General features: G+C 49.7%; 1 protein-coding gene across 1 annotated transcript; it reads left to right on the top strand.

Moving 5' to 3' along the window:
* Positions 1 to 1,762: 1,762 nt before the first annotated feature.
* On the top strand, positions 1,763 to 24,980 carry LOC144728759 (osmosensitive cation channel TMEM63C-like). Its single transcript, XM_078608388.1, has 22 exons — positions 1,763 to 2,039; positions 2,558 to 2,637; positions 3,264 to 3,348; positions 4,019 to 4,056; positions 5,045 to 5,187; positions 6,181 to 6,232; positions 7,488 to 7,596; positions 8,411 to 8,484; positions 11,368 to 11,448; positions 12,417 to 12,543; positions 13,219 to 13,352; positions 13,936 to 14,058; positions 14,773 to 14,926; positions 15,667 to 15,773; positions 16,331 to 16,417; positions 17,816 to 17,881; positions 18,973 to 19,135; positions 19,770 to 19,875; positions 20,453 to 20,620; positions 21,738 to 21,850; positions 22,339 to 22,416; positions 22,797 to 24,980. Exons 1-22 carry the CDS (start codon positions 1,878 to 1,880, stop codon positions 23,073 to 23,075), a joined length of 2,529 nt encoding a protein of 842 aa, XP_078464514.1. The 5' UTR covers positions 1,763 to 1,877; the 3' UTR covers positions 23,076 to 24,980.
* Positions 24,981 to 25,255: the final 275 nt, after the last annotated feature.

Below are 25,255 nucleotides of genomic sequence, written 5' to 3'. Positions count from 1 at the left end.
CGCAGTGAATGAAATAGAATTAGAAGCTAGGCTTAATGAATTTAATCCAATCATAGGCGACTTTAACCGGAACACGACTGTGGACGCAGGCATGAAGCACAGCACGTGATGCCACGACAAAGCGCCCTTCTTGGATGTTGGAAGTTGCTCTATGATCACAAGTACAAATATGGCAGGTCTTTTTGTATTCTCATGAATCGATTTACGTGTTAGTGTGTATTGTGTCCAAATGAGAGATGGCATATATAAGTTGTAACCTGGGCAATGGAAGAAGTGGACAAAACGTCTGTCACGTCATGTTTAGTGATGCCTGCAAGCAGAGGTGTGGACTCGAGTCATGTGACTTGGACTCGAGTCAGACTCGAGTCATGAATTTGATGACTTGCGACTCGACTTGGACTTGCATAACAATGACTTTGTCCCACCTATGAGATGTGGACTCGAGTCATGTGACTTGGACTCGAGTCAGACTCGAGTCATGAATTTGATGACTTGCGACTCGACTTGGACTTGCATAACAATGACTTTGTCCCACCTCTGCCTGCAAGCATCTCATCTGATGCCCACAATGCCAGCAGGTGTTATACATTTATCATTTTGATCCCGTATGAGCTATTCATATATAATATATTAATATAACGTTTAATAAATGAGGAAAGTCAGAGTAACTTTTCGAGCATGGGATGATTCTCATATTCTGTTTAAGATTCAGAGGCAGTGGTGGAATTTTAATTCTCCTCAGATGGGCATGAGTATTTAGAGTATTTAGAGTATTTAGAGTATTTATAGTATTTATAGGCTGCCCTCTGCTGACTTCCCACAAAGTGGCACCCATTGACCGGGGAGATGAAGGGCTGAGTCAGCCCCTGACTGGGATTGGAACTGAGAACCTTGCAATGGTGAATGATTTGCTCTAACCACTGCAACACCGCTTCCCCCAATATCGAAGTACTGCAACAGCATACAAATACCCACCAATACACACCAATACCAATCCAGACCGATACAAATACCCACCAATACACACCAATACCAATCCAGACCGCTACACACCAGCACCAATACACACCAATACCAATACACACCAATACCACTACACACCAATTTCAATCCATATCAATACACACCAATACCAATACACACCAATATCTATACACACCAATACACACCAATACCAATACAATATAAATGTTCAATCTCTAACTGGGTGGTAGGCACCTAATGCTTCACTCCCATAGCAATTTGATGAATTGTCTCGATTCAGGTAAATGATTTGATTTAATAATTGATTATTATGATAAATTATCTCATATTTATCATCTCTTCTGTATTGTGTCCGATGTTGTTACTAGTTTGTACGAGGTTTGTTTTGCTGCATTAACCCAAGTGTAACATTACGACATGGTTTGGAAATGTTATCTATGAATCATACACGTATCGTTTGCACGTATCGTTAGCATGACTATCGGTTGGATTCTGAAATCATGCTTCCTTACATGCTGGTGTGTGGTGTTGTGGCAGAGCAGAGCCTGTTAACATTTGTGTAGAGCCATGTGATGCCGATATGTGATGCGGACACATGGGCACTGGATAACAGACCCTCGACGAGTCGGGAGCAACTCGTAATAAAACGAGCATGCTTGTGAAAATCTTACAGGGATTATTTTTCAAGCCTGGTGAATCCACAACCGAGATCATTTACCCACGGATAATCGACCGGTAACTGTACTTACACGCAAACTCTCCTTGTCGTGCAGGCATAATTGCAGGGTCAGGGGTGAGTGAAGACTCCCCCGCTAAGGCTCGCTCGTGGCGGGGCCTCCAGAGTAGCAGCAGCAGCAGCAGCGGCGGCAGCGGCAACAGCACCCCAGAGCACGATGGGGAGTACCCCAGGCACCATCGGTACGACCGAGCCCACCGTGCCAGCACCCGTGGACACGCACACGTGCTACGGGGCGCGTCCCCACAGCTCGGTGCTGCAGGGCAGCCCCATGGGGGGCATCCCCACCGTCTTCTTAGCCAACCTGGTCGTCGCTCTGGTGAGTCGAGACGAGCTGCAGGCAGTCTTCTTCTTCGTACGGCTGATGTTTATGTAGGTTATCGGCCGTGTGATTTTACGTTGAGGTGGTTGAGCCAGATGATTGCGTCAGGAGTAGCGGAGTGGTGTATCGCCGTGATGATGCCCAATTTGTATTTTTGAATCGGGCATTGAGTTATGACACGAGGTACAGTGCTAATACTGTTTAGGTGGTTCAGGGAATTCTTGACTGCTGTGTCGGAGCACTCAGCCCACTGTGACCGAGACACTGTCGTCAATTCCCGGTTTCTGCCAGCCAAGCGCGTAACATTGCTCTATGCTGTACCATCTCTGTATTCAAGCATGTGTCGGACAGCCCCACACGTGTCGACAAGAAAAGGGCTCTGATTTTTAGTCTCACCATTTCAGCGAGAGTGATTTTAAAAAATATATTCTGCTACTTCTACCACGTGCACTGGTGAATAGCGTGACTGCTTGTAGATGAATGGCTGCCTTGTCCCTGCGTGCCCCCTGCCACAGACCCTTGTGCTGGTGTTCTCCTACCTGCGCAAGGCAGCTTGGAACTACGGGCGGCTTGCGCTGGTGTCTGAGAGAGATAGGTACCCCCTTTGAACACACACACACACAGTTGGATAAATAAAGTGTCTTCTACACGATTGTCAGGTATATATTCTTGTTATCGTATAGGTTAGCCAGGTCTTAGAGTCACTTCCGAGTGAGAGTTTCCCGAAAAAATGAAGTCGGCGTTTGTTATCAAAATCTTAATTGCTAAATATTTATATAAATGTAGATTTAAACATTCCCATTTCCTGCAGCATTGCAGGCTGTAACGTTTTCGGTGATGTATTTCTGCTCGACCCGATATCTGACAAGTTCAAACCCAAGTGATGTGGCTCATGGTATTAGTGAGTATCGGCTAAATCCGGCACAGCACACAATGAGGCCAGCTTCACACCGGGACACTTTTAACATCCTCTTTTCCGATGTCTAGACATTACCATCGGCTACTCGGTTAATTCTGAATTGTCCTCGGTGAGGCCCAGAAGAGGCCCAATATTATCCAGTCCCAAGATTTGTTGAGACGTGAGTGGGATTGTTATGCAGTGCCCTACCTGCTGCAGCACCGCGCCCCACACACGTTCACCCACGCGTGCAAATCGCTTCTCGCCCTGGTGTCTCGATGACCAACGCCGTTGCGGCGCATCTCCCATGTCTCCCCGTGCAGCCTGGCGTCCCTCTTCTACAGCGAGACAGACCGAGAGGGCTCCATGTCAGAGGCCAGCTTTTATGAAGAGGAGGGCCACTACAAGGTGCCTTTTTCTTCGCTGCATCGACCCTTGGATCACAACAACTTAGAGCAAATGATAGTACTCCACTTTCACTGAGGGGACTGTGCAGGACAGCCTCAGAAGACAACTGGATGGAGTTAAACCACAAAACAGTTGATCTGTGAGGCTGATGATTGAGCAGTGGTAGAGGGAGATCGCACCGTACGTAGCCAATCGTGCCAATTGGAGGTGCAGGGAAGGACAAAAAACTCGACACGAGTTTAAACTCAAGTCTCGTTGTTGTGATGCTACTCAAGTGCCATCATGACATGTCCTTAACTCTAACTGTTTTCTGTCACAACGCTTAAAATCTTGATCAGCCTAGGTTCATATCTACAAGATTTGCTCATGGGGATGCTTGTGCTTTAGTGCACCAGCAGCATCCACTACCAGCACTACCACCACCAGCACCACCACCAGAGCTACCACAAACACCACCACCAACACAATCAGCACCACCACGATTACCACCACCAAGGTCACCACCATTACCAGCACCGCCACCACCACCAGCGTTACCACCAGCACCACCACCACCAGCACCACCACCAGAAGCACCACTGCCACCACGTGCTTCACCGTCACACACAATATCACTCCACCTCGAGTCACTTGTTAATTTAACGTGTGTGTGCCTGCGTCTCACCTACAGGGCATTTTCTCTTGGATAAGAGGCAGCTTCAGGGTCAGGTGAGAGATGCAGACTTGACACGGAGAGACTGACATTGACACACGTGTCCATTTGTACTTTGTTAGTGTATTACATAATATTGCCTATGTGTATACATATGTCTATAAAGGGATATAAATGATACGCATTGCCGTCCTTTTACTAAACTACAATCCATTTGTAATTGGTTGAGCATTCATGTGCAACTCGGTCTATGCCTTGTGTTTATGTATGCGGGTCTATCATTTATTTGTGGCTTTGTAGCTCTTATACGTTGTGTGTGGTAGTGCTTCTCAATGTGTATGCTTTTGTTTGTATGCATCTGTTGATTAGAGGAGTGACAGAGAGAGTTATGAATCAGGCGGCTAGAGTTTGATAACGTCAATGTGAATTGACATCAAACCATATGGCTTCATCTGCCCTCGATCAACTCGGTCTTAACTGAGTAGCTTTGGTGCGGGCCACACCACTCATTCCTACACCGTCCCTGCTTTAATAGGTGCTCTCTAACAGAGTGATGTTTTTGTATATATATGGAGCTATAATTGGGCAACCTAGGTTTATTTCTTGGTCTTCTGTGGCCGACATTGAGGACCAATGGGATATTGACAACAGCATCAGCACTGGGGTGATAAATTACTGGGTGGTGCAAAGGCCAGTATTGAGCTGTGTATCCTTAACATGTACACACGATCAGCACTTGACGGGACAGTTTATCCCTGCCAAATGGATGGGGAGACGGAGAAATGTACGTTTTGTGTGCTGGTGTCTAGGGATCTCTGAGTTGGCGCGTGTGTTCAGCCAGAGGGCGGTGATGCAGTGGTTCGTGTACTTTGCTACGAATCTAGCGAACCGAGTTCATTTCCCAGCCACATCGAACATCGGCGGCAAATATCGTATCACCGCCTCGTGCGTGGTGCCTGCCTTAACAGTGTGCACTCATACAACTTGCCCACAACAATCTGTAAAGGCTGCACAAGGCAGTTCTTTGTCTTTATCTTTGTCCAGCCAGGAGGACTTCCATGCTCGGTGCGGCGTGGACGCTGTTTACTACCTCTCCTTCCAGCGCTACGCCATCGGCCTGCTCTGCATCATCACCGTGCTCTCGATGGGTGTCATCCTGCCCATCAACATCTCTGGAGATATGATGGGTGCACGAATGCCCAGAGACAAACAGTCATCCCAAGGGATTGTTCGATATCGCCAACACATTGTCAACACCGAGCTTCCCCTATGACCGAGTCACCCTGAATACTAAACTATTTTCTTATTTTGCCAGGTAAAGCCCCCTGAGCCATATAGTTATTTTTCAGAAGTGACCTAGCCACAAACGATAACTCAACAAGGTGGCTTATCATGTCCAAATTTATAGCAGCCAAATACCCGAAACGCAGGGGAAAACCTGAGGACCCGGAGAAAAATCCACACAACCACGGGGAGATCATGCAAACTCCAAATATACATCAGGCGTCAGGGTCGGGATCGGACTGATGAACTCCCACATACCAGGCGAGGGAGTTAACTTCTCGCCACCGCATGCCCCCTCTCGTCAGATCTCGGAATCTAAGCAGTGTTGGGCCTAAGTAGTGCTTAGATAGGGGACCACCATGCACAAACGGGTTGTCGTAGGTGGCTGTGGGGCCATGCTAAGTAGTGGGCAGCAGAGGGCAATGCAACGCAATTCACTTTTGCTATGTCTATCTGTCTATCCGCATCTTTGTTTCCCTCCTTCACCAACCTGGGACTGACCAGTGTGGTGAAGTATGGTCACAATAATCCACACGACCTGCACAGGCATGAGAGAGGCCCTCATCCAGAAGTGGATTACACATGTACACACGCTCAAACACCATGAGCAAGAGGGAGATGTTGCGAGGCTCAATATATGCATTTAAAAAATGACAAAAAATAGTAAAAGCTCATAAAAAGTATCCTCTTAGAATCTACGTTTGGCTGTATTCCTTGGTTAGGGGGAGAGAGAGGATGATGGGTGAATAAGGTATATTTTGTACATTTGTAAACGTTGATAATGTGTATCAATCACAATGCCTGATTCCTAATTATAGCCTGTGCGCCAGCCTAAACGTGATGAATGTGAGTGTAAAGTAAATCAGTCAGTAATAACACAGCACTTTACATTTCAGGCGGTGACATTTACAACTTTGGCCGTACAACGATCGTCAACATATCTCCATCGTAAGTACCCCAGTCTACGTGTTTTAGGTTCATTTCGCACATCCTGCAGACGTAAAATAATCGTTCGCGGAATGGCGGTGAGATTTAGCAGACACAATGGGCCTGTGGGTCAATGGGCGCCTTGGCAGATTGGAGGCTCGTGAATGGACGATCGGTAAGAATTACGGCCAATCACGTCCACGCATTTAACGATTGTTCTGCTTGTGATGGTAATTTCAGTAATGTGGGTTCACTATGCAACATCAGAGGGTCATGCAGCCACTTGTCCTAGAACCATGGTTTAGTGAAGCTGTAATAAGTATGCGTTTAACAATTCACAAATCCCCCTTCCAAGGATTTTATGAATAATTTCAATTTGAGGATTGATTTGGATTCAAGAGTCAATTCCTGTTTGAAGTTGCGATTCGTTTAGAATCTGGAGTGGCTGATGTGGTTTACATGAAGCAATCCTACGCAACATATATGAATGGAAAATTGTCGATTCTTGCATGCATGATTTATTGCATAGTGATCATGAGAGTGCATTTTTGTGTTCCAGTCGATGCTATTGGGCAGAATGCGAATACAAAACAACAGCTGGTCTTTAGTCGAATTCTATAGCAAGTCGAAAATGTGGTGCATTAAGTGTTACACACCTAGTAAGATGTAATGTAATTAAGTAGAGCACTACACTTATATTATAATACAGTTCCTTAAAACACCATATAATGCATATCACTACCTTCATCCAGCAGTGGAAAGATCATGGCTGATAACGATGATTGTTACTCAATAAAAATGTAAATGTTTTGACTCACATAAGTTGCAATTCTCCAAAGCCAAGTGGGAGACTTTTCACATGTGTTTGGTTGGGTCTATATGTGTGTGGTGCTTACTTCTGGCGCTTGCTCCTCCAGTGTATACGACTAAATGGAGATGTTTATATATGTGTGTTTGTGTTTGTTTCGTGGGCAGCGGTAGTGGTTAGCGCACTGCACCATGAACCTGGTGACCGGCGTTCGATTCCTGCTCATGACCAACACCCGTGGTGATTATCTGAATCGGTCCTGGGCCTCTCCTCGGTCGAATACGTCTCAAACGAGTACCTGGTGCGATGTGTAAACATCACCACGACGGAGACAGAGTCGGCGAGGCGTGGCACTGGCCACCCACCCCCTTGCGTGCTGTGCCGGCCTTACAGGTGTTCCCTAACAGCATCTTCCCCAACAGTCTCTTAAGGTTATATGGGGGATCTTTGTACGTGTGCATTTCACAGAAACAATATCCTGTGGGTTCACACCACATTCACAGTCCTCTACTTCTTCATCACCGTGATTTGGATGCAGAGGCATCGACGGCTCGTTGACCACAAGCACGAAAACATGGTGAGGCTCCACAGCCCAAAGATGGGCACATTGAGCCTTGACACTGCCTCATTCCATTAAGACAAGAGGACCACAATGCCTTGCAATGAAGAACGCTGACTTAAGCGTGACGCAATGAAGGACACTGACTTAGAGTGACGCAATGAAGAACACTGCTCTACGGAGTTGTCGATGCGGAGGCAGTATTGTGTGGGATACGTGCAGGATGGAGGAGGGCAGGTTAGTGAGACTGGTAATTGAATGGTGCTCAGAGGTCAGTGACTAAGGGAAGACCTCATTCCAGTTTGTTGTGGGATGCTGTGACAGGGTTTTTTTTTAGGTCAGCTGTCAACTTTGTATGTGTGTATGTTGAATTTATTTCGCCCCATACGTAGCCAACCGTGCTAATTGTAGGTGCGAGAGAAGGATGACTAAACACAGACAGCAGTTCTAAATAAATTAGTTTCCGATCTAGATTAAAAGTGCACAGCTCCAGTGGCTTCCTAGTATCGGAAAGAAGCGTGTTCCCGATGGCTGCAGAAACGCATCTAAAAGCGCACAATGCAGTGACCGCCTTTGTTCGTTGGTTAGCCAAAAGCCACTGCGAGGTTCACCGGAGTTTGCATGATGATGTTTGCTCCTTGACGAGATCAGCAAGGGATTGTGGTCCATTTGTGGCGAGCACTTTGTGTGTACAACTTTGGAACGGTATTCGTGTGTATGAAAAGATAATTTGGAATAGTGTGGTGTGGTAACAATCGACTAAATTGTCTGTGATAACCTCTGAACCTTGACATTATTTATTTAATGTATTGTTGCTATTCCTCCCCTCTAGGAGATGAGAACCTTGTTCATCACTGGACTACCGAAAGAAATAACCAACTCGGCTATCGTGGCCGCACACTTCCAGTGAGTACAACCGTAGCGGGGAACTGCCCCTGAGCATCAGACGCTGGTTTGTGGCAGGGCTCTGTGTGGCCATGTGGCCTCGCAGCCACTGAGCCCACGACCAGCTGCCCAGAGGTCGGTGTTAAAGACACGGTTTGTTTCCGAAGTAGTTCATTGTGTGTTGCAGTGGGCACAAATATGTAATTGATATAGAGGGCGCCACGGTGGCGAGATGTTAACTACCTCGCTTTGTATACAGGAGGTTGTGGGTTCAATCCCAACCCTTATGCCTGTAAATTTGGAGTTCATTCGCTGGGTCCTCTGGTTTTTCCCTCCAGATTTAGAAACGTGCGTTTAGAGTATTTGGCTGCTATACATTTTGACATGATAAGCCACTTCGTTGAGCTATAATTTGTGGTCAGATAACTTCTGAAAAAGAGTTACATAGCTCAGGGGGCCTTACCTGGTGACATTAAATAGTTTTATTTTTTATAGTAGTATAGTCATTGAAAATGTTTAAATAATAAAAAATAGTAATTGACAGTCCGTTGTCCATCAACTGCTGGATGAAGGCCTTGACATACCCTGTTGGTCGTGGGGATTGTTTGGCCGCACCTCACTGCGCTACGCTTGTCAGTGTGCGTCGGTGCGGGGGTGGCCCAGGACTCGTCCCAAGATCACTTTAAACTCATCATTTTTGTCTGCAAATAACACCTTTGGCAACTGACCACTTAACCTTTGCCCTTCCCTATATCGGCTCAAGAAAGAACGAGTGCATGAATACTGCATAGTCAATACCAGGACTTGTTAGAGACAGATGCGTGTGAGAAAGTGGCCACACCACTCTCGTGTGTGCCATCCAAGCCTTAATAGGTGGCTCGCTAACAGTGCGAGGTGATGGCCGGCGGTCGAGACTAGCAGGGGAATGGCAGCCAACGGAGAGAACACCCCGAAGAGGCTATGGAGCGATCACGTCAGCTGAAATCGGCTGACGTGCAGGTGCGAGGCAGATCACGTAGCGAGACGACATTGAGGAGGCCTGTTGTGTGTGTCTCTCTGGTGTGTGTGTGTGTCTCTGTGTGTGTGTGTCTCTGTGTGTGTGTGTCTCTGTGTGTGTGTGTCTCTGTGTGTGTGTGTCTCTGTGTGTGTGTGTCTCTGTGTGTGTGTGTCTCTGTGTGTGTCTGTGGTGTGTGTGTGTCTCTGTGTGTGTGTGTCTCTGTGTGTGTGTGTCTCTGTGTGTGTGTGTCTCTGTGTGTGTGTGTCTCTGTGTGTGTGTCTCTGTGTGTGTGTGTCTCTGTGTGTGTGTGTCTCTGTGTGTGTGTGTCTCTGTGTGTGTGTGTGTGTCTCTGTGTGTGTCTCTGTGTGTGTGTGTCTCTGTGTGTGTGTGTCTCTGTGTGTGTGTGTCTCTGTGTGTGTGTGTCTCTGTGTGTGTGTGTCTCTGTGTGTGTGTGTCTCTGTGTGTGTGTGTCTCTCTGGTGTGTGTGTGTGTCTCTGTGTGTGTGTGTGTCTCTGTGTGTGTGTGTCTCTGTGTGTGTGTGTGTCTCTGTGGTGTGTGTGTGTGTCTGTGTGTGTGTGTGTCTGTGTGTGTGTGTCTCTGTGTGTGTGTGTCTCTGTGTGTGTGTGTCTCTCTGGTGTGTGTGTGTGTCTCTGTGTGTGTGTGTCTCTGTGTGTGTGTGTGTCTCTGTGGTGTGTGTGTGTCTGTGTGTGTGTGTGTGTCTGTGTGTGTGTGTCTCTGTGTGTGTGTGTCTCTGTGTGTGTGTGTCTCTGTGTGTGTGTGTGTCTCTGTGGTGTGTGTGTGTCTCTGTGGTGTGTGTGTGTGTCTGTGTGTGTGTGTGTCTCTGTGTGTGTGTGTCTCTGTGTGTGTGTGTCTCTGTGGTGTGTGTGTGTGTCTCTGTGTGTGTGTGTCTCTGTGTGTGTGTGTCTCTCTGGTGTGTGTGTGTGTCTCTGTGTGTGTGTGTCTCTGTGGTGTGTGTGTGTGTCTCTGTGTGTGTGTCTCTGTGTGTGTGTGTCTCTGTGGTGTGTGTGTGTGTCTCTGTGGTGTGTGTGTGTCTCTGTGGTGTGTGGTGTGTGTGTGTCTCTGTGGTGCGTGTGTGTGTCTCTGTGGTGTGTCTCTGTGGTGTGTGTGTGTGTCTCTGTGGTGCGTGTGTCTCTGTGGTGTGTGTGTGTCTCTGTGGTGTGTGTATCTCTGTGGTGTGTGTGTGTGTGGTGTGTGTGTGTCTCTGTGGTGTGTGTGTGTGTGGTGTGTGTGTGTCTCTGTGGTGTGGTGTGTGTGTGTCTCTGTGTGTGTGTGTCTCTGTGTGTGTGTGTCTCTGTGTGTGTGTGTCTCTGTGTGTGTGTGTCTCTGTGGTGTGTGTGTGTGTGGTGTGTGTGTGTCTCTGTGGTGCGTGTGTGTGTCTCTGTGGTGTGTCTCTGTGGTGTGTGTGTGTGTCTCTGTGGTGCGTGTGTCTCTGTGGTGTGTGTGTGTCTCTGTGGTGTGTGTGTCTCTGTGGTGTGTGTGTGTGTGGTGTGTGTGTGTCTCTGTGGTGTGTGTGTGTGTGGTGTGTGTGTGTCTCTGTGTTGTGTGTGTCTCTGTGGTGTGTGTGTGTGTGGTGTGTGTGTGTCTCTGTGGTGTGTGTGTGTGTGGTGTGTGTGTGTCTCTGTGGTGTGTGTGTGTGTGGTGTGTGTGTGTGTGTCTCTGTGGTGCGTGTGTCTCTGTGGTGTGTGTGTGTCTCTGTGGTGTGTGTGTCTCTGTGGTGTGTGTGTGTGTGGTGTGTGTGTGTCTCTGTGGTGTGTGTGTGTGTGGTGTGTGTGTGTCTCTGTGTTGTGTGTGTCTCTGTGGTGTGTGTGTGTGTGGTGCGTGTGTGTCTGTGGTGTGTGTGTGTGTGGTGTGTGTGTGTCTCTGTGGTGCGTGTGTGTGTTTCGCAGCGAGGCGTACCCGGGCTGCACCGTGACGGGGGTACAGTTCTGCTACGACGTTCAACGACTCATGAAGCTGGACACTAAAAAGTAAACATTGTGGTTTCTTATTCTTGGTTCTTTCGGTAAAGTCACGTAGAAGGGAAACAATAAAATAATAAAAATATAAAACAATAAAATTCTCACGACGTTTCGACTGCAACACAAGCAATCATCATCAGGTGTGAAATCCACATCAAGAAAATTTGAAAAAAGTGGCGTTTTTTTCTTAACGTCAGCACCACGGCCAGCGACTTGGCAGTTGTTCAGATGGACGAGTCCATCTATGTTCGGAAAAGAGGAGGGGGGAGAGGAAGAGAATGGAATGCGGTCTGACTGCAGGGATTCATATTCTAAAATAATTTTTATTATTTTATTGTTTCCCTTCTACGTGACTTTACCGAAAGAACCAAGAATATGAATCCCTGCAGTCACGAAAGCTTTAAATCTAAATTGTGGTTTCTGACATTTGGTACGGTGGTGACTTATTTTGATATCCGTACAAATACGACGTCCTGCTGTATATTAAATATTAAACAAAATCTGGCAATATATTAATTTGTGCATGCTTTGATATAAGAATAGATGAGATTTGTTTATTTCTGTACGTAATAAAAAAAAAATTCAAAAGTGTCGGTATAAGTGAGTGGATGGGGTCACATACGACGAGAATATTCTCCAGTGATCACAACACGAGCCTGCGTCACAGATCTCGCATTTGTGTTCAACAAAATAATAAATATATAGAACACAGCGAAGCAGAACAAGGAACAATACGTCGCTAATAAAGGGGAAGGGTGATTAGGGAGTTAAACATAAGGGGGAAGAACTTGGAGGCAAACCAGAGCAAGGGGCCTTTCGCAGTAACAAAAGCAACTGCGGTGTGAGCGTATGCGTGGTCCATCGATGGGCCCATTCGGCCATTATGAAGGAAAGGTTTTCCCGTGATGTGGAGGGTGCCGCGTGGGTTGAGTGCAATCACGCTGAGTGACGAGAGCCGGCGTGTGTTTTTGTGCCAGGCGGCGAGCCATGCAGGGCCGACTCTACTGCCTGTCCATGTCGAAGAAGGAGCGGGCACCCGTCATGGTGCGAGTCCGTGCCCAGGGCTGCCTCCGCCTGTGCGACATCTGCGGCATCTGTCGGAAGGTCAGCGTGTGTGTGTGCATTGTGTGTGTGTGTGCATTGTGTGTGTGCATTGTGTGTGTGTGTATTGTGTGCATTGTGTATGTGCGTGCATTGTGTGTGTGTGCATTGTGTGTGTGCATTGTGTGCGTGTGTGTGTGTGCATTGTGTGTGCGTTGTGTGTATGCATTGTGTGCGTGTGTGTGCATTGTGTGTGTGTGTGCATTGTGTGCGTGTATGTATTGTGCGTGCGTGTGTGTGTGTTTGTGGAGCGGTGGTGCAGCGGTTAAAGCACCGCACCATATACTCGGCGACCCGAGTTCGATTTATGCTCACGGCCAACACCAATGATGATTATCTGAACCGGTCATGGGCTTCCCCTGGGTCGATTCAACCTAAAATAAGTACCTGGTGTGATGTGTAGCCATCAGCACTTGGGAGACAAAGGTGGCAGGGCGTGGTGTTGTTCACGTATCCCCTTCATGTGCTGTGCCTGCCTTCACAGGTGCTCACTAACAGCACCTCCAACAACAGCTTGTTTAAAGGCTCTACTGGGGATCTTTGTGTTTGTCTTTTTCACATGCCTCTCTGCAACCTCAGTAGATGTTCAATAACACCCCCCCCCCCACCAGTCCGACTAACAAACCTCCTTCGCTGCCGTCGCGCGTCCCCGCTTGGCCCGGCCGCCCGCCGGTGCAGGTGGACGGCGTCCAGTACCACAGCGAGCGCGAGGAGGCGCTCACGGACGAGTGCGAGAACGAGAAGATGAGGGTGCTCACCAAGCCGCTGGGCATGGCCTTCGCCACCTTCCAGGACGCGAGCATGACCCAGGCGTGCGTCTTTTTGTCCAAGCTCTTCATGACCTCGCTGCGTCAGCTTGTCGGATCGATGGCGGCTTCAATGGCGCCGTTTGTTGCTGGCCTCTCGGCGTCTTGGGCGCCACTGGGCCCCGTGCTCAGCAACTGGGATAGACAAATAAAGCCACCGGCTCAGTCGCCCAACTACCTCCCGTCCCGTGTATTTGAAACCAAGATCTCGGCCCGTACAGGGTGCCGAAAAATTCAGGAATACAGAGATGTCGGGACGGCGCTGTTTGTGTTGTTGTAAAAGAGAGGAGTTGCCTCTCGCGAGGATCTCCCTCTGCGAGCATTTGAAATTAGTCTTCTAAGCCGACCACTCCACAGACGTGAAACAACCAAGGGCAAACATACGAGCTGAGTGCGCTAAGATCAAAGCGGACGTGTTGTGAAATGTTCAAGCATCCTGTGCGAAATGTCCCAAGTAAAATGATGCACAGTTTGAGAATCTGCTACGATTTACCGTACGGACGCACGATTCCTGATTTTCGCCGCACCCGGTATAATGCGGGTGCTGTGGTAATCATTTTGACGCCGCGCGCGGCCCCGTTCTTGGCAGCATCCTGCGCGAGTACGGCTTGTGCCGCTGTCTGCGTCGACCCACGCGCTCCCGGGTGAGCGACTCTCTCCGCTCGTCTCGCTGGCATGTGAGCTACGCGCCGGCTCCACAGACCATCTGCTGGTGAGACTCACAGGCGCACAGACACGCACATGGACAGACGCATGCATGGGCACACGCGCAGACACGTATTGGCACAAACAATTCAACTTTAACTATTTTTTATTGTGAAAATATATAGAAGCCAAATACTCTAAACGCATGTTTCTAAATGTGGAGGGAAAACCCGGACCTGGAGAAAAATCCACACAACCATGGGGGCAACATGCAAACTCCAAATATACAGGCGATAGGGTCGGGATCAAACCCACGACCTGCATACCAGGCGAGGTAATTAACATCTCGCCACCGTGGCGCCCCAAGGATATATAGCCAAATGCATAGATGAACAGACAGACATACATACAGACAGATGGAAGGACACATTGACAGGCACCGCAAATCATCTGCTAGTGAGTCACACATTCCGTCAGACACACGCAAGAGCAGATGGACACATGCGCCAATGGACAGATGCACGTGCACACAGACGAACTGACTGACAGACAGACACATGCACCAAGGGCTGGACGGATAAACACGCACGAATGGCCATATGGACAGACACACAAATGGATGGATTTATGGATGAACACATCGACAACCGAAGGGACGCACCAATAGACAGACGGACGGCCACACGAACGGACGGATAAGCACACAGACTAACGGAGCGACGTACGGACACAAAACTCTAAACCGGCACCCCGACCCGTGTGTGTGCGCGCGAGCGTGCAGGGATAACCTGTCGGTGCAGGGTTGGGTCTGGTGGCTGCGCTTTTTCCTCATCAACGTCCCCCTGTTCGTGCTCATCTTCTTCCTGACGACGCCCTCGATCATCATCAGCAGCATGGACAAGTGGAACGTCACGCGCACTGTGGAGGACCTCAACGTGAGGACGTGGGGAGAGACTCTGCGCTCAGCCACGGTCGTTCCGTGATGTCCTGCGTGCGGGCTTGAATGCATGCACGCAGATATATGTTCAGTCAACGCTCCATTATCCAGGGGTAATGGCGGAATGGGATGGCCCAGATAAAACAAAAGTATGTTATTGTGGATATATGGTAAATAGGTTCCCACTTGTATTTTATATGGCCAGACAGATTGTATGTTTTGGTTTTCACAGTTTATCCAATTATTACCCAATGAAATGTGATGTTTTACTGTTGTGGTTGGCCGGTCATTGGCAAGTTTTGACGGTACTTGATGTTTCGTCCGCACAACCGGATGTGTGCAGTTGTTCCTGTGTCTAGAGATGTTGATCGTATTAAAGGTGCTATATAAATCAAAATTGTTAATGCAAACATTTCAGTGAGGCTATAAAAGAGAATGTGTTTAGCGATGTAGAATGGGGGTGAATGCTCGGTGATGTGTCGAGTGGGTTTTTCCGTGAGATTCGCAACTCGCTTGTCTTTCAAACGCCTCCAATACCCCTTTAGGTAATCATCTCTTGTTTCGACTGCAGCATCTAAAATTCTGTTCTGACTTTCATTGTTGTCCCTTACACATTTCTTTCCCTTGCCAAATGTTTCTTCGTGTGTGTTGCCACTGCTCCTTGAGATACGCTCGGTGTGTAAGCGCCGCTCAATGGAAATCCTCCATTGCTGTTGATGTCTCGTCTCTCCGTTACAGAACCCTCTCATCAGCCAGTTCTTCCCGTCCATTCTGCTGTGGATTTTCTCAGCCACACTCCCCTTCATCGTCTACCAGTCCACTACCTATGAAGCACACTGGACAAAGTACGCTCCGTATTATTATTTATTGGCGTCGTAGAGCTGAGCTCTTCGATTATTTACATCATCAATTACTTATACCGATTATCGGTTCGATCGTTCGACGAATCAGATTATACGAGAATAGTTGTAAAACCAATTGAATTGTTCCCACGTGTGCCACTGGACGGGAGGTGATGCGCCGGGCTTGGTGATGTCATCGGCATCATCAGCTGTGCCACACTGGGCGAAGCTTGTTGGGAGATTCCCGCCTTCAGGGAGCACGATATGGGGGCTGCCACCAACTTTAAATGGGCGCGAGTATATGACCACCCAAAATTGTTGTGAGCGATTTCTTTGTCGACTTAATCGGCTGATCGCCAAAGCTCTGAGCTGGATCTTAAGACACACCTGTGAGCTGCGCGTGGAATCTCTCCGCACGCAGCTTCTGTGGCTGATGGCAAGCCGCTGACCACTGCTGAGAGCCACCTTCGCTCTGTTTGAATTCGCAACATTTTGTCTTTCCGTCTTTGAAGGGCTTTTCACTGATTGTACGTTCACGCGCCACTCACGTTTTCTTGCAGGTCAGCCACAAACCAGTGTCTGATGCACAAGACTTACACTTTCCTCATCTTCATGGTGCTCATTCTGCCGTCGCTGGGCCTGTCCAGGTACGCTCCTACAAATGTCTCGTTGGTGGATGTTTCTGTATTCTTCAAAGGGAAGCCTCACTGAGTGTCAAGACTCTGTCAACGACTGTATATTCTCGTATAAATTATAAGGAATATTTGTCTCAAAATGTATTTTTCCTTCTAGCTCCATGTTAAACGTTATAATTTATTCAAAGATACCCCCTTACAGTATTACTCATAATCCTGCACAGCCGCGCTTAATGAGCTCCATACAACATTTATCTTTTTGCTGACAGGGCCCCATCATTTACAGGGAGTGCTCTTACCAGTAACATCAGCCAAGCCAGTGGTATTTGTTTATCAACCCTAATGCCGCTGATGAAACCCAGAAGGTCAAAACCTCTGCAAAGTCTCCTTGCTTAAACAGATGCTATTGGGTTAACATCAGTATAGAAGGACACGAGGCCGACAATTTAAAAGTATGAACAGTTTATGTAGAGATACAGAACAGAGATTGAGTGATTTACTGCGCAGCACATGTGTAGTGTAATAGCGCCCGCTGGTGACCAGCAGCGGCAACTGCGGTGTACAAACAGCACACACGCCGGTGAGCAGATACACGGCTGTGTGTGGGCGGGGCGGAGGAACTGGGGCAAGGGTCACGGAGGGCCCCATTAGGGAGGCCCTGGAACTTGCTCGTGGGTTCCAGAAGGGAGGCGTGGCCAGGGCAGAGCCAGGCCGCGCCGGTAGGATTTGGGATTGGATGGTCTCGTCGTCGCTGTCGTCTCGTCGCCATCGTCGCTGCAGTCTTCGCTCGACATTGCGTTGCTCGACAGCCTGTCAGCTGTCTCAGTCGGCGCCGCCGATGCCAGCCGGCTCGTGTTGTGTCATAGGCTGGCGAGTACAGAGTGCGTGCAGGCGAGATCGTGTGTGTTAATGAAAGAAGGTGCCTCCACAAATATCGTCTCCGAAGTCGTGCACTACACACACTCGCTGCCCTGCTTCCCCCCTAACCCTAACCCTAATTGGCACAACCTTACTGCCCCGGGCTAATCCTCACTGTACCCGTGTCACAAACATTCACACTCTTTCACTCATGCGGCATTGTTTTAGTTTGCTTCGCCCTCTACAGCCATGTGCTGTTTGCGTCCTCTACACGTGCATGTTGTGCTGTATGGGTCCTCTACACGTGTATATTGGGGTTTTATGGGTCCTCTACACGTGTATGTTGTGGTTTTATGGGTCCTTTACACGTGCATGTCGTGCTGTATGTGCCCTCTACACGTGTATGTTGTGGTTTTATGGGTCCTCTACACGTGCATGTCGTGCTGTATGTGCCCTCTACACGTGTATGTTGTGGTTTTATGGGTCCTCTACACGTGTATGTTGTGGTTTTATGGGTCCTCTACACGTGTATGTTGTGGTTTTATGTCACAGTTTTGACGTGTTCTTCCGCTGGCTGTTTGACAAGGACCTGCTCAAGTCTGGCACCATCCGCTTCGAGTGAGTGCTGTCTCATCACTAAAAAAACGACGAGTTTATATCTTACCAGGTAAGGTCCACTGAGCTATCTAGTTCTCGTTCAGACGTCGCCTAGCCACAAATTATAACTCAACGAAGTGGCTTATCACGTGGAAATGTATAGCAGCCCAACACATTTCTAAATGTGGAGGGAAAAACCGGAGGACCCGGAGAAAAATCCACACGACCACGGGCAGAGAGACACGCAAACTCCAAATATATAGCAGGCGTCAGGGTACGACCTCCTGCAGACCAGGTGAGGGAGTTAACATCTCGCCATCGCGGTGCCCGTAAACAAAAGTGTCCCCCGTGCAGCCTGTACAGACGGTTGAGGCAAGAGCTGTTCGCGAGTAGCACCTATGAGAGCTGGCACGGCACACGAGGGGGTGGGTGGCCAGGGCCACGCCCGGCCGCCTTTGTCTCCCTAGTTTACACACCGCACCAGCTACTCACTTGAGGCTGAGTCGACCTAGGAGAGTGAGTGCTATACGGGGATCTTTGTTTTTCTATCACTGTGCTAATACACACGTCCTGTTAGCACGGTTGACTATGTACGGTGCAAAAGAAGTTCAACATTCATACAATACAGGCGTGCGTGTGTATATGATTTTACCACTGTACTCATACAGGTGTGTGTTTGTGATTGTACCACTGTACTCACACAGGTGTGTGTGCGTGTGTGTGATTGTACCGCTGTGTTCCTACAGGTGTGTGTGTGATTGTACCGCTGTGTTCATACAGGTGTGTGTGTGTGATTGTACCACTGTGTTCACACAGGTGTGTGTGTGATTGTACCGCTGTGTTCACACAGGTGTGTGTGTGATTGTACCGCTGTGTTCACACAGGTGTGTGTGTGATTGTACCGCTGTGTTCACACAGGTGTGTGTGTGTGTGATTGTACCGCTGTGTTCACACAGGTGTGTGTGTGTGTGATTGTACCGCTGTGTTCACACAGGTGTGTGTGTGTGTGATTGTACCGCTGTGTTCACACAGGTGTGTGTGTGTGTGATTGTACCGCTGTGTTCACACAGGTGTGTGTGCATGTGTACGATTGCCCCGCCGTGCCGGTGCAGGTGCGTCTTTCTGCCAGACAACGGCGCGTTCTTCGTGAACTACGTGGTGACGGCGGCGCTGCTGGGCTCGGCGGCACGGCTGCTGCGCCTGCCGGAGCTGGCGCTGTACGGCCTGCGCCTGTGCCTGGCTCGCTCGGACGCACACCGGCATCACGTGCGCAAGGTGACGTCCACACGGGCATCGAGCCCCCAAAAAGCCCCCACTTCGCTTACGCTCTTTTCCCGGCCATCCTCTCGCACAGCAGCGCAACCCTCCGTGTTGGGGAACCGTCGGCTCGCTGCACTTCAGCGGCCGCTTTACCGTTGACAGTGGCTCCCTGCGTCCTGCCCAGCAACCCAGTAGTTGCTCTGTGCACAGCTGACGAGCCACCGGCCACTTCAGGCGAAGCACTTATTTAGGCCGACATGGCACACACGAGGGTGATGTGGCCAGATCCATGTCGGCCGCTTTCGTCTCCCCAGCGCTAATGCTCTACTTGCCGCAGTAGTTACAAGTCAACAGATGAGTTGACCTCGTGGAGGCCCGAGAAAGGTTTAGCTACAGCTTTACTCTGTGGTTACCCATGGCTGGAAGTCGAACCGATGTGGCTGTGTTCGTAGTGCAGAAAATTACTATACAAATGCTTCCCAAAACATACGTACGTACATAGACGCGCAAGGACGCAGTTTCGCTGTTACATGGATGTGTGCCGCACCGGCCTTCGTAAGTGTTCGCGAACAGCACTCGCCCCTACAGTCTGTTACAGGCTATTTGGGGGATCTTTGTCTGTGATCGTGTGTTTCGGCCCTCTTCACAGCGCTGCTGCTACGAGTTCCCGTACGGGCTCGAGTACGCGTGGACGATGTGCATCATAACGGTCACCATGTCCTACAGCGTCATCTGTCCCATCATCACGCCCTTCGGTAGAGTGTTTTGCACCCCCACCACTGCCCACCAAACATTTGGTTCACTGCTGCTCTCTTTCATTTTGCCTTCCCAGGACCCCCATGTAGTATTTACCCACAGAACTCCAAGTTATTGGTCTTGTAGCCCAAATCAAAAACATTACAGCTGTCTGCAACTACTTTTATTTTGTTGAAAGAAACATGAGAGTAGAGTGTTTACATCCCTAAGCCAGTGATCAAAATTCCACATTCCTGTGGCAGGGGCCAGTCGTGCTTTAGGACGACCACCGAAGTGGTGTGAATCGGCCTCTCACCAGACACTGAACTTGCAACCTTCCGATTGTGAGCTACGGTGCGTCCTCACCAACGTGGCACGCAGCACAAACAAAACGCACGTTTGAGTCTCCATTCCTGCGTAACGGCACACTCCCATTGCTCCTGTTAAAGGGAAAATAAATATCCAGGATGTGCCTTGCGAAAGCAACACCAAGCTGCTAGTGGGGTTCTCACCCGGTGTGATAAAGATGGCCCATGCACGAGTGGCTTGTGATCGTGATCCCCGGGGCCCGGCCACCTTCATCTCCCCCATCCGCAGGCCTCCTGTACATGGTGCTGAAGCATTACGTGGACCGCTACAACCTGTTCTTCACGTACCTGCCCGCCAAGATGGAGAAGAAGACCCACAAGGCAGCGGTGACCCAGCTCCTCATGGCCCCCCTGCTCTGCATCCTTTGGCTCCTTTTCTTCTCCATCCTGAGGCTCGGTCAGCTCCCACCACTCCCCAGCGTATTTTGGTCGATGTTTAAGGCTAAGCGACAAAGGAGCTGGGGAATCGTGTGTGGGGTTAGCTGTTTGGACGGTTCATCCCCCTCTCAGCGATTTTATGAATTTTCACCGTTTGATTTGGGGTCGCAGATCGATCGAGATTTTTCTTCGTCCTATTTCTGCCTCGTGCTTGTCCTGCGCCCCGTCCTCACTACCCGGTCTGTACGTTCACTCTGTTAGCGAAGTGTTGCATTCACACGCGATTTTCATGTTGGTCACATAAATAATCTATTTTCACATGGAAGGTTTCAAAGCATATATCTTGAGCCATATAATCTCTTTTGATGACTTAATCCGATGCATATGTATTTGCGCAGTATCTGAGTTAGGCCAGCATTTAGACAAGGCACGACGTGAAGTGGCTGGAGGGTTCAGGATTTCAACAGCATTGAGCTGGTGCTGCTTATTGAAGTATGTCTGATCCCTCCAGTGATGACTCACTGCTGACTACCACCCGAGCATCATCAGTTATCATCATGATCCTTCCACTGTCGGATTATATGAATGCCTTCCGATGAGGATAAACTGCTTGCTGTAGGAATTGCGGCAGTCATAGTTGTGTTTGTGCGATAGTGCTCGCAGCAACATGTCATAGGCTGGCACTGCCAAGGTCCTGGGCTCACATCTGGGTTTCAGCCATCCTGGATTCAACTGGGTTCTCAAAGTGTGGTTGGTTTCTGGTTTTTGCCCAGCCACCAATGTCCACTCAAAAAGACTCCTGTCATATTAAAATAATAATAAAAATAATAATAAAAACAGACCGGTCTGTTTAAGCACATGCAAGTAACTAACCTGCCAGTCTTGTCAGCCCATGAGCTCTCTGGATCAATATATTTTTCAGGCAGGATGTCAGGGCTGCCACTACTTTTAGAAAGACCTCCACAATAATATGTTTTTTTAATAAATAGAAGTAAATTACACATATTAGTCATCAAATCGATTTGATATACGTATGAAAACAATGATCTTGTCCGCCTGTGCTCAATTAACCCTCTCTGCTCGTCGTGCCCTCTGTGTACTGCTGCCACTGCCGCTGCTGCCGCCACCACTGCCAGGCCTCCGCAGGCCCATCACCATGTTCCTGAGCGAGGTGCTCGGCTTCGCCGGCGCCACCGTGCTCCTCTGGCTGCTGTACAAGGCACTGGAGCGCTTGCTGCGGTCACGCCAGGTGACGCACGTGCGCGCACGCCCTTTCCCGCACCTGCGACGAGCACGGTTGGCTACGTAGGGTGCGAAAGAAGTTCTACAGACATACATCCCCTCCCCTCTCGTCCGGTGACCCAGCCTCTCCTGGCCCCGTGGCTCACCGCTGATGACCGACCGATGAATCGTCGATTCTGTCACGCGCGCGCACGCCCGTGCGTTTGCGCATGCGTGCAGCTGACGGCGGTTAGTGCGCTGCGCTAAGAACCCGGCGGCCCAAGTTCGATTCCCACTCTCGGCCAACACCAGTGACGATTTTCTGAAACGGACCTGGGCTTCTCCAAGGTTGACTCAGCCGCAAATGACTACCTGCTGTGATATTTAAATGTTGCCATTAAGGAGGTAAATGCAAGCGGGCATGGTGCTGACCACCCACCCCCTCATAGGTGCTCGCAAACAGAATTTTCCCAAAAGGTCAGTTAAAGGCTATACGGTGGATCTTTGTCTTTGTAGCCGACGGTGGTGGAGCCGCCCGTGGGAGTGGAGGACGACGCGGAGGACGCGAGCTCGCGGTTGTCCCCAGCCGTGCCGGTGGGTCCCCGGCGCTGGCGGCGCGACCAGCGCCAGCCGGCACCAGCAACACGAATCACAACACCAGCGGCACCGGCATGAGCGTCAACACCACCTTTAGCAGCAGCACCCAGGAGACGGATCAATACAATCTGCCCGTGGTGTATTTCCTTGGCGGACTGTTGCACCGCAGGGCGGTTGGAGAGAGCGGCAGCTTGGCGAGCTCTTCACCGAGCCGTGGATAGAGTCGGCACGTCGCCCTCCAGCCGTCACCGGCGTCTCCTCCTGGTCCCCCTCCTACCATCCATCAGTGTTGTGTTTGTTGACTTACACCGTACCTCTGATCGCGTAAATATATAAATGCGTCGTTAAACCCGCCACCGTCCGGTGCGTGCGTGCAGCTGTTTGTGGCCGAGGTGCTGCGGGAGCCGACGCTGGACCTCTCGCTGGCCGACTCGCCGAGCCGCCACTCGTACGGATCACTGGCGCCCAACTCCCCCTCCGAGGCGCAGCCCGGCCCCGAGGGAGCGCCGACGCCGACCGCGACGCCGGCCTCGACTCCGAGGCCCGCGGACCCCCACCCGGACCCCCACGACGCGCCCCACCACGCGCAGCCCCCCAAAGAGCTGCGCGACTTCTGCGCCCGCGGCGACGCCGGCGGCGGTTACGACGGAGACTGATTGCCGGCCCCGCCGGGACGTTGTTGGACGGTGGCGTTTCATTGGACGGGGGGCTCCGGTGCTCGCACTGGGCCCGGTTTTAGGGGCGGCCACCGACGCGCTACGACGCTTGCCACAGCAGAACTCCCATCGTGTGCAGGGCTCCTCCCAGGAGATGTAACGATCCGTTACTTTGTATTGTTTGGTGCCGGGTGGGCTCACACCCCTCCTCCCCTAGGGGAGAGGGACGAGCCTCCGCCCACACCACGTGACCCCTCTGCCACCATTTATTTTAGGGACGTTTGCTATCCGAGCTAACGTTTAGGGTCTTATCTCCTGCATCTTTAGGCAAACAACTGGTCCAATACGACGGTGAGCTCTGTAGTTAAAGGTGTAACGCTACAAGGGTAGCCATTGCCCCTGTGTCGATGGCAAAGGCCATGACGAGCTGCACGTGTTCGCTTGCCTCCTTCAAGGCTGCAGTTTCAGCCCCCGCCTTGAGCTTTAGCATTGCCTTTTGAGCTGAGTATGCAACATACGACCCTGCCCTGGGGGACAGGGAGACTTGCTGAGTAGAATGTCCTAGCTTCCCTGTCTGTGGACCTGTCTACCAAGTCTGGAAGGGACAGTGATGGATCATCTGACACTTCATGTTGGCCTCTGGTAGAGTGCTTCTGCGATCCACAGACCTGGGACATTTCTAAATTGTATCGACATGCTCGGGTCAATGTTGGCACACTGCTAGCGCGAGTGCGTCTGAAACACTCTTAAAGAGTTTCTAAAGGCTACGCCTGTGCTGGTTTCTCCTAGCGGTTAGATTTACTACCATGCTAGGGATGATGTTTGCATCCCGGCTAATAAAAATCGGCGTCGTTAAGTACATAACGAGTAAGTACTGAACAATGCCGAAACTGACTACGTTTCTGAACGACTATCCAAGAAAACTTTAAACACTCGAGGAAATGGCGGCGGTAAGGGTCACGTGGTGCTGGCGGAGGCTGGCCCCCCACCTTGCACTGCAAATAATGAATACATGTTTATGTTTTGTGGGTGCCCGGCATCAGATGGAGTTCTATAGTGATGAGTCTGAGCATGCCGGTGGCTGCCTTACGAATAAACTGTGTGGGTTGGCGCTTTTCTTTTACTTTATGACAGCCCTGCAGATCGCATACAGAGACAATGGCACTTGCATCGGTGCCATATTCATACAATTCTAGCCACAAATTGCATTCTTGTTTCTATTGTTTGTATCCTCTTTTCATGAGTGAAGCCCTGTTCTATCTCCACTTACGGTAATCCCTCATTGAGCGCGGTGGGTGCGTTCCTGAAAGTACCACGTGAAGCAGCAATGCGTCCACCGAAAACTCTTTCCCATTAAAATAACTTGATGGTGAAGTTTGGCAGGGTTGACAAGATACGATGTACGCACACTCGTGAGATGGCAGGACAAAGATCTGAGATGAGGGTACGCTACGTACCGTATCACTCTGCGCGTATGCCCTTAATTCCCAAACCGCTCAGCCGCGTAGTTTAAGAAAGTAGTTCGTCGTCCACCGCTCAGAAACCGCTTCACAACGGGGCGTGTTGCGCATTGTGTGAAAAGTGTACGTTAAAAGTAGTACCGTGTTATAGGAAAAGCACATTGTGTGAAAACGAGTTATTACCGTGTATGTTTTAGTCCATTGGCCTTTTAGCTCACCAGACCAATATTATCCAGCAGAGTGTTGTTAAGCCAGTAAACTGTGGACCAGTGTTGACCATCTGGGTCTCATCAGCAGTCAGGCTTGTTGAACAAAGGCTGCTGACTTGCTCGACGTTATTGGCAGGAGCACGGCCTCTCAACAATGGGGCCCGGGTTTACGCAACAATATTGGTCTAGAAAGTCTGATGGACTAACAAATAAAATCTCTATTTTGAAACCGAAAAGAGTTATGCTTTTACCCATAATGCTCTGCAAGAATGCTCCATTAGTTTAAAAGTAATGGGTTGGAATGGGGGGATTTTTTTACGATACAAAAAGTATTTTTAGGGTGGGCAGCTCATTGAACCGAACTAAGGCATGCCAGTGAGACATTTTCCAGGTGTGGTGGTGGTGCACACCTGTAATTCAGCACCAAGAGGCAGGGTTGGTGGACCACGCTGGGATAACGATGTGCACGGGCAGTGAGGTGCCCTAGGAAGCAGTACAACCTCAAGGTTTC

This window comes from Lampetra planeri, chromosome 30 (genome assembly GCF_965212315.1).
Source record: "Lampetra planeri chromosome 30, kcLamPlan1.2.h2, whole genome shotgun sequence".
NCBI lineage: Eukaryota > Metazoa > Chordata > Hyperoartia > Petromyzontiformes > Petromyzontidae > Lampetra > Lampetra planeri.
This window is presented reverse-complemented; position numbering and strand designations above follow the sequence as displayed.